Source organism: Cydia strobilella, chromosome 3 (assembly GCF_947568885.1).
Source record: "Cydia strobilella chromosome 3, ilCydStro3.1, whole genome shotgun sequence".
In the NCBI taxonomy this organism is placed as follows: Eukaryota; Metazoa; Arthropoda; class Insecta; order Lepidoptera; family Tortricidae; genus Cydia; species Cydia strobilella.
Genome location: NC_086043.1, coordinates 16647440 through 16662330, shown reverse-complemented (window position 1 = coordinate 16662330; position 14891 = coordinate 16647440). Strand labels below are relative to the sequence as shown.

At 35.6% G+C, this 14891-nt stretch overlaps 1 protein-coding gene across 1 annotated transcript; it reads right to left on the bottom strand.

Annotated features, from left to right (window-relative positions):
• Positions 1-679: 679 nt before the first annotated feature.
• Positions 680-1624, bottom strand: LOC134756174 (uncharacterized). The gene has a single exon (XM_063693001.1). The coding sequence runs from the start codon at positions 1622-1624 to the stop codon at positions 680-682; it is 945 nt and encodes a 314-aa protein (XP_063549071.1).
• Positions 1625-14891: the final 13267 nt, after the last annotated feature.

The following is a 14891-nucleotide window of genomic DNA, read 5'->3' as shown; positions in this document are numbered from 1 at the left end:
CTTCGCGATTTGGTTTGAATTTGATAGATTGTCAGTTGATTTAGAATTAGCATTGATTTGGGATGTTTCCTTAAAGTTGTTTTCGGAGTTCGTATCATTAGGGATAAAAGAAGGCGTCGCGTTTATTTCTGGAGATTCGTTTGTATTTGAAGTTTGTTGTAATAAAGATTTGGCGGATTTCGAAAGAGATTCCATTGCATGGATGAACTGAGTTAGCAAGAGATCGATGGGTTTGTGAAGTTCTGGTACTTGATTTGGTAACTTCATAGTCTTGGGAGATTCTGAAACTTGATTTGGGCATTCAATAGATTTAAGAGGTTCTGATATTCGATTCTGTAATGTCATAGATTTAGAGGATTCTGGAACTTGATTTAGCGATTTAGTGGATCTAGGAGGTTCTGATATTTGATTTTGTAATGTCGTAGATTTAGGAGATTCTGGAACTTGATTTAGAGATTTAGTGGATCTAGGAGGTTCTGGTAATTGATTTCGTGTGACATTAGATTGTTCTAGAGTTTGTGTGGATGCGTCGCGCAAGTGTCTCCGATAGACTGGGTTTGTTTGCGGCCGCGTAACTTCGCACAGCGAAGTATGTGGAACAACCTTAGATTGTATGCGTTGAATTATATTTGTGCCTACTGAAGTTGTAGATTTTGCATGGCTTCCTGGACTTCCGGGGCTACGTCTTGGCTCGACATATGTGTGACCGCACCGCTTGTGAGTTTAAATTATTGATACGAACTGGGGCAGTAGGACGCTCTACTTGTTGATTTTTGTTGTTGTTGTTATAAGCTCTTTTCCTACATTCAGAGATAAGATGCCCTGGTTTTTTGCAGTAGTTGCATGTTTTCATTTGTCTTATCGTGTTAAATTGCGTAGTTGTAGGAAGGGGTGACGTTTGATTGACCGATGGGATCGGTCGACGCGTGGTGTTGCTGTAAGCTGGGGCTCTGTTGCTTTTAAATAGCATCTGTCTCGCTTGGTTCATATTTTGGATTTTCTCTTCTTGGATTGCGAAGGTCCCGGCCTCAGAGAGGGTCGTGAAACCTTTTGTCCTTAACATAGAGCCCAGATTAGAGCTGACACCGTTCACAAAGACGCTGAGGGCGGTTTCTTCAGTGCTACTTTTTCGACCTATCAATGATAAATCTGAGATTTCGGCGGTTAATTTATCTAGGATCTTATTACGACACAAATCGACTCTATGGAAGTAATCTGTAACGGATTCATTCGGTTTTTGAAATAGCGATTGTAACTCTAGATTTAGATGCGTCAACGTTTTTGTTTGTGAGAATTTTTGTATTAAAAAGGTTTTAAGTTCAGACCAATCTAGGTACCTTTTTGCAAAAACATCGGACGAGTTATGTCCTGAGATTTTATTTAAGGCGTATGTAAGTATAACTGGTTGCTGAGAAGTGTTAGCTAATTCGAACGCAGAGTCGCATGAACGCACGAATCTATAAACCTGCGCTGGGTGTGCTGTGTCAAATTCGGGTATTAACCTCAATAGGGTGTTTAATGGGATTTCATATGATTTGGCCTCACCTGAGGTAGTGGGATCTACTTCTGATTTCATTGCGTTTTTGAGTGCTTGCGTGGCCAGAGCTTCAGTGATTGGGGACATGGTGTTTGATTTTGAAAATAGAAATATCACGATTTGTAAATAAATATGTCAAGATTTTGGAATTATTTGGGATTTAAGAGACTTAGAGAAACATAGGATATGGAAACAGAGCAAACGTGTTAGGCCACTTACCACAGTAACAGGATCAAAACTTTCATCACGGAGCGTTGTGTTCGGCGAGCTGGATTGAAGCCCTGCAGGCACCGTTTAGGCTAGCGGCGATTCTGGTCCTCAGCCTAAGCGTTGAGCTCGTCTGCTAACGGCGGTGTGACGCGGTTAAGTATCCTCTACCGACTGCGCCAAAATTGTTATGTGGCGTGGAGTAAAACACAGTTTGACGTTTCAAACTAGACTGATTTAATGTGGGACGTAGTGCCGCTTATAAGGGTAGCAAATCTCATTAGGATATTAGGATAAACATGAGAACAACAAACACATTATGGTCTCAGGACCATTTGAGATAAGTTAATGCTAATGACTACTAACACATTAAGATAATGAGGATGTTTACAATTATCAATGAGAAATGTAAATAAAGTATTAATTATGATTTCAAAATACAAAATTATTGGGAAAGGTAAATAAACATGAGTAGCAACTTAATAACTAAAATAGGTATACAGGTCATATTATATAACAAGGGTAACGGTGCCATAATTGCCTGCACATTCCTTCGATCTTTATCTAGCTAATGGGGTGTCATGTCGACCATACGTGGTTACGATGCGTTTGTCACATCGACAAACCGTTTTGTTTACGAGACTTAGGGCCAGTTGCACCAACCACAATTAACAGACTGATCAATGTCAAGCAGCAGAAAACTATGGATCTTTCCATACAATAAAATTTAACGAACGGTAAAACGGTGACAGACGGTTTGTTGCACCCGACCTTAATTGGTTTGCGAGATTTCATTTCACTACTTGTACGAATTAACAAATGATGCTTAAGTGATTTAAGAATTTAAATTTAAGTGTTTACGTATGTGGAACTTAAAAGCTGTTGTTTTACATTTTACGGTACTCAAAAAACCCTTTGACTTACTTATATGATACTATCTAGAAAAACAAAAAGTGAATCACCAAAAGTGAAAGCAGTTTTAAAATTATATTGTGCTTAATTCATACAAAATTTCAACAACAAAAAAGTGAGAAGGAGTAAAACATGCAAGTCGCAAACGATATTTACTTACACTTCTATTCCGCGTTATTAGCACTACAAAAAAAATGTATAAAGCGCTTATTTTCCTGTAGCTAATAAATTTCACTGATCTATGCACAAGTGCGAGAAAATCGCATGTCAACACAACATTCTTGTACCATGTCGAGAAAAGGCCACGAATCCCAAATAGGAACATCAATGGCATTTTTCCGTCGAAAGCCTTAACGATGAATGAAAAGGGTGTGTTAACTCTCTTATTCCCATAACTCACCGAGCCTAAGGTTGACCAGTGTGGGCCCGAAAAATCTAATCAATTTTACCTTGTACGAGTATAACAGTTTACTTTTGCTGGGTGAATAGGATGATTTTGGAAATAAAGGTATATTTTATATTAAAGGCAAAAATGGAAAAAGCTACACTTCCGGCAGGATTTGAACCCGCAACCTCCGCAATCTGTGCGTTGCTCTTAACCAATTGAGCCACGGAAGCCTACCAGAACCTTGCAAATCTTTCCACCCCCAAAGCCACCCCACCCCACGCCACCCCAAAGGCGTGTATACATAAGGAAGGGAAGGGAAGGAATGGAAGGATTTGCAAGGTTCTCGTAGGCTTCCGTAGCTCAATTGGTTAAGAGCAACGCACGGATTGCGGAAGTTGCGGGTTCAAATCCTGCCGGAAGTGTAACTTTTCCATTTTTTCCTTTAATATAAAATTTGGAGTATCGCTCGCAGACTAGCATGTTAAAAAATTGAAGGATTTATGTCTCCTAAATATCTCATAATAAATTAAGTGTCTGTAAACTATACGTTATACATATTTGGTGGTGGATTAGGGAACTATCCTGGTTTCCTACCCTTTGACTTCCTGGCAACTTGAATAACACCATTCAAGATGGGTGCATCCCTACTCGTTGTGGCAGGTTGTGAGCTTACCGGCACACGGATCTTAATCCCATGTGACTTGACGTGATGACTGGGCGATGTTATATGTTATAATTTCTTAATCTGGCATTGGTCGGTTGTTAGGTTAGGTTAGATGACTACGCAGTTTGGGGATAACATTTCAAAATTTTAAGTCTCATTTTATGCTACGTCGTAGTTTTTCTGTTTTTATGCTGTAACTAACGCAGTATGGCCTAGCAATATTTATCAGTTTCATCTCTTCAACTGACTTAAGGAATATTAATATTTTTCGAGTGTTTCTTTGGCGACCAATAGTCCGAAAGTCTTTATGGATTTTTAAATATGTATCTTCTTACCCCCTTATTCGTAAAACTTAGCAACCTCTTACAAACCTCTGTTGAACTGTGTTTCTTTCTAAGAAACAAGAATTTAAAATGACAGATAGGAACAAACGATTATCATTAATTCATTACCAATAATATTTCAATATACCAAGTAGCAACAACTATTATGGCCATTATGGGCAAAGAGTCTGGTCGCGTTATTTGCCACACATCTTAAATAGTCTTCCTAATAGACATATAATAGATAATTTAGAAGAGGGTAAGGCCCCATAAGATTAAAATAATGCTAAAAAAGCACTGTCTGAATATTTAAATTACACCATCCTTTACCCGCTAGACCCGAACTCGTACGATAATATGTCAATACAAATACATATTGGCAAACTGACTACAACGGGCACTTTCCACCTTTCTCGGCCCAGTGCCGTCGGCGCATCACATCAATCAACGATTATGAAAAAGCTGTCAGCCGTTTAATGCCACTTTCATTCGTTTCTAAGTTTACTCGTAAAAGAGTTACTCCAACCATTGAAGTGTAATTTTGTATCAATCAACAAACATTCAATTTCAATTGAAACTCTGACTTGCCATCGATAAAAGTATCACGACTACGAGATTACGGCTTGACGAATGCTAGTATTCATCGATTACGCTGCCGTATTTTTATTTAGATCTCATTCAACCTCCAATGTATCTTCATCCTGCAATCAAACACTTCCATACCGATTTTTTCATGAATGATTGTAAGGTTGTCATAGCTTGAGCTCTATGTTAATGGCTCTTGATTCGTTTCTTAGATTAACATAGCAAACTGCCAATCAGGTATGGAATCATTGTTAGGGTCAACTCCTCCTTTGACTGGTCTAACAAACGTGCTATCAGTACTAGCTGTAGGACCCGCGCTCCTCTTAGTATAGACTGAAAGTATACAATCACGGATAATCATAGTGCTTCGGCGGCAGCGCCCTCAATGTTAATTAATTCTGCATAAAATCTAATGGATTGTGCTGAAAGTGTTTTGCTATACAAGTTCAAATAAAGGAGCTCTCTCTTTTAAAGCACGAGTGCGTAGTAATCAATAGTATTACAAGTTTTATTTAACGAATAATCACGAGGAGGCTAGTCATCATCATCATCACAGCCGATCTCCACAACGAACGGTCATTCGCTGCCCTCAACCAACGGTGTCCCGCGACTTTATCCAGATCGTCGGTCCATCCAGTCTGGGGCTTTCCCACGTACCGGAAGACGCAGGGTGTGAAGTACATAGTTAAATATATATGTATTCTTGTCTCATGGCAAACTCAGTGCAAAGTTCTCATGTTGTCTTACGAGTACGCCGACTCAACAGTGTGATACCAGATTTAAAAAAAATGTTATTAATTTGCCACTGCTGTGCGCTAAAAATAAGGTTTGCAACGACCGAATGACTATATTTACACTAGTCAGAACTAGCTTTACAGTTATTTTAACTGTAATAATTGCAAGCTATAACATAGCCAGGTATTAAAATAAAGCGGTTTCTAATTAGTATTTTATATTACCATACCACGAATAATCGTTGGAAGTTAAAATCTAGGTAATAATCCTTGTAATTGGCAAGGAAGCTACAAATCTTGGCTAGTGTTAAACGTTTTCGCTATCTCTTTTTACAGTTCAATTCAAATTATATGTATTATGGAATAAATGCTTATTTTATGGCTAACTACTTACACCAATGGTGTTACCACCAATGATGTTAAACAAGCGACGCGCCCCGGCTTCGCACGGGTCACACAAAATCGTAACAAATTATACACCTGAACTTTCCTCAATAATCACTCTATTGATAGGTGATAACCGCATGAAAATCCGTTGAGTATTTTTTTAGTTTATCGCGAACATACATACACACAAACAGACAAACGCGGCGGGGGACTTTGTTTTATAAGGTGTAGTGATAAAGTGAGAAACAGGATTAGAGAGAAAAGAGAAAACTCGCTTCGTGGTTTTGAGTCCGTCTAAGCTAACTTTGCACTGATATGAATAGAACAAAGTGAGGGAGTGTCATTATATACGGCATACTGTCATAGACATTTCACATTAATCATGACATTGCCACACTTTGTCATTGTAAATGCCTGAAATGCCATGCAGTTATCTTGGTCCGACTCTATTATTGTTATTGCGTTGCGTCGTTTGCTTTGTTGGATTTGGCATTCATATATTTTAGGAATGATTATGGTAAACTACTCAATGAATGGTTGTTTAAGATACGGCCATTACCTATTTTTGTAAAAAAGCCACCACTACTGCTGTAGTATGCTGCGATGGTACATACAGTGTGCCGATCTAAGTTTCCTTTGCTCTAGGTACCAGATGAGAAGATCGTATCTTTTATTCAAGTCTTCTAAACTCATTACATTCTACCATAAAATACTAGGAAATTACCTAGTACCTGTTCGAGAGCTTGGGCGCAATTCCAAATAGTTTTCTGATCCACGTGACATGGCATATCTTATTCCCGGGTTGGTATATTATTCAACTTTCTTTTGTTTATTGCATTTTGTATGTAAACATTTGTTAGTTCAGGAGTGAGATTGTTACGTTAGATTGAAAACTAGCCACATGCTCGCCATGTCCCGAGCATTCATTATAAAAGTCAAGTTGCATCTTTGTTATTTGTTTAGAGAAAACTCAATTGCGAAGCTTGAGTAAAAGCTGTAAAGTGTGCAAAAAAGCTCAAGTAATATAATATAGGATGCTGTATAACCGGCGGTGGACGACTGTTTACACTTCGAGCTTTTAAACAGTTAGAACCTTAGGAAATGTTGAAACTAACAAGTTTTGTAGCAACTATTGAAGTACCTAATAAGTAACTTCTTGCCACGAAGACGCTTGTTTTCCATCTTGTTAGGTATTAGTAATAAAATAATATTCACCACACCAGCTGGCTCTCTTGATTGTTCAAAAACTAATAAGGAAGTTGCATTTTATTCACATGTGAGGCAAAGTAATCAAATACAAATTTTGAGTTGTTTTCTTATGTTTGCTGGTAGAATTGACTTTTAAATGATGATTTTGAATGATAAATATTGAATAAAATTCAGTATGAATCGATTTGATTTGATTTAGTTTGTTATTTTACTGTTAGTATGTTCCTTGTGTTGGTGTGGTGAAAATTTTTGTATTTCAATCGTTGGCAAAATTTGTTTAACCTTCGTACTTTGAAACCCTCGCAACGCTTAAGATTCCATTTTTCGTTCGTTTGCTCGGGTGTCAATATTAGCACGAGAGGTTAAACAACTACTTTGCCCCCTTGTAAAAGAAAGAACTATTCCTAACTAGTTTTTTGTTTACTGTTTTGGAGTACAAGAACTAAAACTAAACCATTAAATAAACAAAGATACACCAACATATCGACAAATTACTGTAGAATGTCAAAACAAAAACTCATAAAACATCCCAAATTCAACATGGTCATAAACCTGTAGCTACAAAAAAGCTCATAATTTACTACAGAGAAATAAATCTTAAGACTTTTAGCAATACTAATAGATATTAGAATTGGATATGTTGTACGTTACGTCAGATGCAGTATTAGTAAATCACTGGTCCTTATTAGTTATTTTACCCTAATACTTTAATCCTAACCTGCGTGTTCCCAATAGTGGCGCTAGTACGGGAGAATTTAAATTGCAGGCAAACCATTAAAACGTGACCTTTTGAAGAGGGTTTACTAAATCTACAAGACTAGGTACCTATGTGGCATCCAGGAGACAAAAATCATAGAATAAACTGACTTGTAGAGACATATATATAGTTAGCTAAAATCTGTCACTTGATTTTATTTTTTTTGAACGCAAGATAAAGAAAGGTGATATTAATAAGCATAGTTTGTCAAAGGGCTGTCTCATTTCAAACGCAGACAGAGAGAATCATACTATCTGTGTCATACACTAGTACTAGCACCCAAAAGAAAAGGATGAGTATAGTTTTTTTGTTCTTATGTACTTACTGATAATTTGGTTTGATTGACAAACTATATCAATATTTTCCCGATGAGTCCATTTTCCACAAAATAATAACATCTGTTTTTTTTTAACTTATGGATGTTAGATTAGTGTTACTCGCAGAGTGCACTTCACTTGTTTTTGAGTGAGTAAAATTGTCAAGTCGTTTGAGCCGTCAACTCTCCCGGACTCGGTAGCCGTTTAGAACGACAACTGTATACAAAAAGACGGCTGAACCAATGGAATGTTAATGGTATCTGCATTTATCACTGCTTCTAATACGTTTTACTATTGGGAATTAGGGATGCCTCCGAAGAATCATGTCTTATAGACGGATTTACATCCTCGCATCATGCAATGGTGTCCAAGAAATCTTCCAATATTGGCCAAGAAAAAATAAATTCTATGTCCTTATGTATTTATTTATTTAATTTTTATTGCGCAAAAGAAAATACAAACGTACAAAAGGCGGACTTAATGCTACAAGGCATTCTCTACCAGTCAACCTTCGGGCAAAGCAGATAACTTTTAGGCGGTACAAAATTTGTAATTATAAAACAAAGTGTAAGTATAAGGAAATAGAAATGTTTTATTTGGTGCCAAACACATATGATTAAAAATACATAATTAAATACAATAAAAAATAGAATAGAATACCAAAACGTTTGCCATGACTGTATATTTTTGGTATTAATTTTTATTGCGGGTGGTCATGCAATTTGTTCTTCTAAAAAGGAACAATAAAGTTAAGAGTCAATACTTCGATTTTCCGTAAAAAAATTGTATAGGTATCAACATGTTTCATTTCATAAAGATTCAGTGAGGCGCACTCGCATACACTTGGCTTAGTTGTGAATAATATCAATAATATGGATATCAGATTCATTTTGCGGAAGTCCATAGTAATTACTTAAACTGATGGAAAAGTAGAGCAATGTAATTTTAGTAATTAAGATCAAATTGTTATTAAATCCAAGCCTTAACAAAATAAGCTCAGTGATTGCTGATTTCTCTGCGCCATCTGCTTTTGTTATTCGGTCTGAACAATTTTTTTTTTTGTTTTTGTTTTGTTGTGTTGTGTTGTGTTGTGAATTGTTTAGAATAGTGTGTAAATATTATTTATTCTGTTTATTCTAATTTTTAAATTGTAATATAATATTATTGTAATTATGAGTCCCTGTTACTCGAAATAAATGAATTTTAATTTTAATTAATTAATATTATTTAGGTTAAAGAGCCTCTCAATGAAGTGTCTAGTACCACCCATTTCGAACCTTACTCGGCAACCCTATTTAGTGCCCATCAACATTTTAATACTAGAAATGTTTGTAATTTATGGGTTTATTATGTATCTTTAGTAACCGTGACAAATAAACCTACCTGCACCACTTTACCGCTTTCTACTGTGATTTACAGCCATAGTCCTGGCCCTGTGCAGAGTCACATGAGGCTTACAGAGCATTAGACTCAGGAGAACCAAAACTGATTTCTAAGATTCTTGACAACTGTCAATAATTGCGTACTAAGAAGCCCATGATTTAATTAGTTTCCTCAGAAATTGGCGGAGAAGTAGTATTTACAAAAGCCACTTCCATCAGATCCTTAAATCCAGAGAAGAAACTAATATAATAACCCGTGACACGTGAGTCTAAACCGTAAAATTAATTTAATGTTAGTATGTCTCACGACAGTTTAAATTAGATAGTTACACGTATTTGTTGCTAGACCCATATCGGTAATCCGGCAGCGATTGCTCGCTTGCGGTTAGTAAGCAGTTGGAATAGCAGGCCGTTGTAATTGAAAGGTTAAATTATGTTTCACGTCAAAATATGTACTAAGAAACAATTATTGATAATTACAGACGATTCGTGATTTATGTATATATATCTCATTACATTATTCTTCTTCTTGCTCGTGTAAAGGGATCAAACTTCTTAAAACTAAATTTTTGTCTGCCAACAATAAAAACTATACAAATAACAGAAGTACTAAAATTGTTTAGAGATGTAAAAGTCTCTAGGTGTCAGAGATAAAATGTATATAATAAAAAAAAGATCATCAAATTATCCAGATATGTAAAGGGTCTCCGAGACTTGAATTGTTTTATAATTAATAAAAAGACAAAATATTAAATCAGACAAACAGACAAGAACCGAATGAAGTGCCTCACGTAAATGCCACTCAAAAGAAAAGTTACATAGGTAAAATGAAGGCCGTGTAAACTTAAACAGACCGGTCTCCACAAACATATCGTTATGATACCTACTTCCGCATCTTCTGCCTTAGGTTACTGTCTTGTTGTTTAGCATAATAATTCTATATACAGGACGTCCCACGACTTTGCCACGTGGAGGGGAAGTACTTTAAATACTGTAGATAGGAAATTTTACTAAAAGAAGATTTAATTTTAATTTTTAAAACAATACGAACTGCATTCAAAGAGCTTAAAATTATTATTTTAAGTAAGATAGGCTATTGCCTATCTGAACCGGGAATCAAATATCAACATAATTTGGTAATAACATAATATAACACTATCGATTCCATCATATTGTCCTTGTCACAATTTTTATATAACATTACTAATATATATCTGGCAGTGTGGGAGCACCATAATAAAGTTATAATTGCAGGCACGGAGGTTTGCAATTTTTTATCAATTTTAAGGAAAAGTCGGAATATAAGTTAAGTTGTGAAAATCTTTTACTATTTGTGGGAATTCTGTATATACTCGTAATGATTTAACTGATACAAGAATTTTATGAACCGTTCTTGTAACAGCGATACAATTCTAAACCTTATTTCCTGAACATAAATACCGAAGTGTATATATATTTTTAGAATTAACACTTATTTACTGCGTTGTTCCATCAGTCGAGTTGCTTGAGTGAGCATATTCGTTATTCTAATCGTTTACCAAACACAGGCGAATCGTAAGCACAGGCCAACTACTAAGTAATACAAATGTCCAAGAAAACGCATTTACATGATGTAAATGCGTTTTCTTGGACATTTGGAGAGGCTTACATAATCTCATCTATGTTATATTGTACTGATTATTTATTTTCAGATTATTGTAACGTAATGTTAACCCAGATATTATCTGTTTTATTTATAAATGTTGCTATGTATTTTTCTTGTCACTATATGCATGATATTCACTGTAAATTTTGTATTGACTTGTAAAAAGAGTCCTTAATTTGCAGAATAAGTTGTTGAATTTTTAATTTAGAATTTTGCTGCATAGCTGTTTAGAATCTTGAGGTCACCCTACCCAGGTTCGACGGAGTACACGACTCTTCATGCTCACGCTACTATCGTAACCAACATGGTAAGCTAATGGTTTTCGGTTGGGCAGTCAAGTGGCGGTAGCCAATACACCAATTATTTGTTAGTTTGAAGAAATCGGTAGGTAATTGCAGGTTAAACTCTTCTAAAGGGAAACAATTACGATTTAATGAGACTTAAAGGGTAATTGGGTTTCTAATGTGTTTGATACCTAGATGATTAAAACTAGATTATTATCTAAGAGCTGCGTTTGTGTGAGATTATTCTGATATTATCTATACTTAAAAGGCGTTAGGAAGTTTAATGAATCGCATTCTAAAGGTGAAATTGAGATTGCAACTGCAGCTGCTGCATTACTGCTGCAGCCTTGACGATTTCCTTGGTATAATAAATAACGGATTATTTTATTAACCCTTAAATGCATTGTGGTGGATGCAGCCTACACAACAAAAACATAAATTTTATGCATAATTAGTTAAAATCGATTTGTTCCTGTATGTTTTTTTTTATGTAGATATACTGATAAATAGGTTTATTATCGGATTAACAATTATTATTATTCAATTAAAATTAAAACTAAAAGTAACTAAGAATAACAACTTATAAATAAAATAAAAAAAATTAAAAAACAAAACTACTCTTAATTAAAAAACATCTCAATAAGGCCCCCGCGGCATTGTGCCAAAGATGCTGGCAGCATTCCCTCGCTGAATGGCAATACTTATGCGCTGCGAGAGAAAGCCGCCAGCTCTCTGGTCACCGGTTGCGTCGACGAGCTTTTTGCTAAGTTCTTTAAAAATAACTTTTGCGCTTGGACCCCACGGCCCCAGTGTCTCGACACCAAATGCCACAAAGTGGTATTGTGGGCCGAGACTTCGGTACTTAGCGAACTTTTTGCCTTCAGCCGCCTCGGATGTATGATTATTTTGAAAGTAAATTAATACATTTTCCGATTGTTTATTCAAATTTGCGCAGTAGGTATTTTAGTTTAAAAAATTACTTACTTTTATGTTTTAGGACGAAATGGCGGAAAATTGGGAAAATTTGGAAAAGTTGGTGATTTTGTATGTGATTTAGGCGGTTTTTTTCGGGGTTTGCAATTATTTTATATTTAAAATCTTTATTGTAGGTTGTTTTATTGTCGTGTAGGTACAAATAGTGTAACTTTCTGATGGTAGTAAGATTGATCATATATATTTTACCAATAATTGTATATTTACATAAATAATGATCTACCCTATGCATTTTCTAATACTGATTTAGCAGTGAAAATCGATGTTTAAATTTTATTTATTATTTTTCCCAGAATCAGTAAACAGTTATGTGACACATATTAATTTCGGGCAAAAAGAAAAAATCATGCATTTAAGGGTTAAGGAAATTGCAGCAGTAATGTCGCAACTGTAATGAAGCTGCAGTTGCCACCCGAATGTCACCTTTAAGTCGTTTCATATTGATAACTTTAAAAACATACTATTAGCCAACTTTCATCGTTTAGTAGTTATTAAAACTACCTTCAAACATCTAAAGTATCCAATCAGTGTGTGCAGTAATTATAATGTGGCACTCGAACCCAATACCAGCAATTAACTCATAACCAGTAGCACATGTTATGTCTGCTACACGAGTATAAACCATTGAGGCTTCCACTACGGGTGCTGTCCAAGTTAAAAATGAATCACTGAATGCCTGTTCAGAAACACACATGTTCAAATTTGTGAAATGCAAAACTCGTTACTATGTATATAACGAACTGAAGTGAACGTATGTACATGACAGCCTTTTAGCACGAGTCTTTTTAACCTGCATTAGACACTACAATACAGTGAGTTCGTACCCTAAGAACCATATGAAGTTGCTACTATAATTCTTCACATGTCATATTTCTTAAGGATGTAAGTGCTAAAATTGATATATACAAAGATAGATATAACTCCGTAATAAATGGATACAGTCTAAGGAAAAAACGTGCCTCGAAAATCACGAAAATTTGATTCTCGATCAGATGGCGCCACTAGTTTTGGCCTACTCTCGAATAGAGGGCGTTGACTGCTTCGTTTGTTATTTATAATTTTAACGCATACCAGTGAAAGAACATGGGTCAAAATCATATAAAAATAATTAATGCAACAAAAAAAATCATTTATCCATATTTAAATACATTTTTACGTATTTTTATAAATCTTCGTTTTTAGTTTTAAAGTATGTCGATAGATGGCAGTGAATTTACAGTGGTTACGAAATTTACTATGACAGTACCGCTCTATCTTATTATATCCTCATTGATATATATTTAGATACATATCAATCTAGAGATCCTTGGCCTGTTTTTCACTACGTTTTTGAACAGAAGTGCCATGTCTTCTGTAGCTTGTACCCCACAAACCGTCGTGGGAGTCAGCCATCGTTCTTCAACAATTATCGGGTGTCGGTCGATACGATATGCATCAAACCAAGTCAACCCCGAAGATACAGTAGCTAAATCGTATTACTTCCAAGGAAAGGTTTTAAAACTGGATGAAGTTAAAAAAGGTGTACTTTATTTAATTATCTATCAAACAACTTTATTGTGGGACTAACCCATTAGTATAAATAAGATACGAGTAAAGTTCTTCTACCCTTGAAAGTAGGTACCTATAAATATGTTAGAAATTTACACACGAGACTACGTGCCTAGGTAAAATAGGTGCTAATTGAGGGAAAAGAGGGGTCAATGGTAAACTTTTCAGTAATGGTGATTCATCATTTTATATGTAGGATTTTTTACCATGACATTTAACAAGATACGTATAACAAAATGCGGGTGACGAAAAATTTCTGTTGTATATACATATTACTAAGACTTAAAAACCTTTAGGTATGTTTTAACTTAACCCATTACAGTTCCGGTTAAATCTAAACGTACTTTAAAAAACTGGAATTCCTGGGACATCCTTAATTGGGATGGAAGCTTTAGGTATTGTTTATATCTCTCGTCAAGAAATAAAGAGGTATGACGTTCTTTATCATTTTGCTTTTTGGACAAATCACGAAAAATATGCGAATCTCAATTTTTTTTGACAAATTTGAAATTGGCTTGCACAAAAACACTGGTATCGCCTTAAAAACGCACGATGGCTTGATAACCACAACCTATTTCTCGCGTAACTAGTAAATTATACACCTAGGACAATGTCCAGCATGACGTGAGTTCATTATGACGACGCTATTGTGACCTGTATGTAAATATACTGTATTAAATATAAATTGCACTGCATTGCTCGCTTTTAGATTGTTGACCTCATAGTGCGATCGAAATACAGCCCGCATCACGAGTGCCACCAGTATTCTGACTCAAATAAACGCTAACAATCCGTGACAGTCAATATAGGTAGTTATACGTATTTTCAAATATCCAAATTAGATCAAAAGTATTTTGGCGGAGTAATAACATACCTAACCTTTGTTTTGAATGCTTAGAGCAACGCAGTGATAATAAGATATTTCTTTATTAATTCTTGCCAGCCTAGAGACGCCGGTTCCCTAAAATCTTATAACTAAATGCTGCTGTATAGAAAAGTTATATACGCATAATGGGACC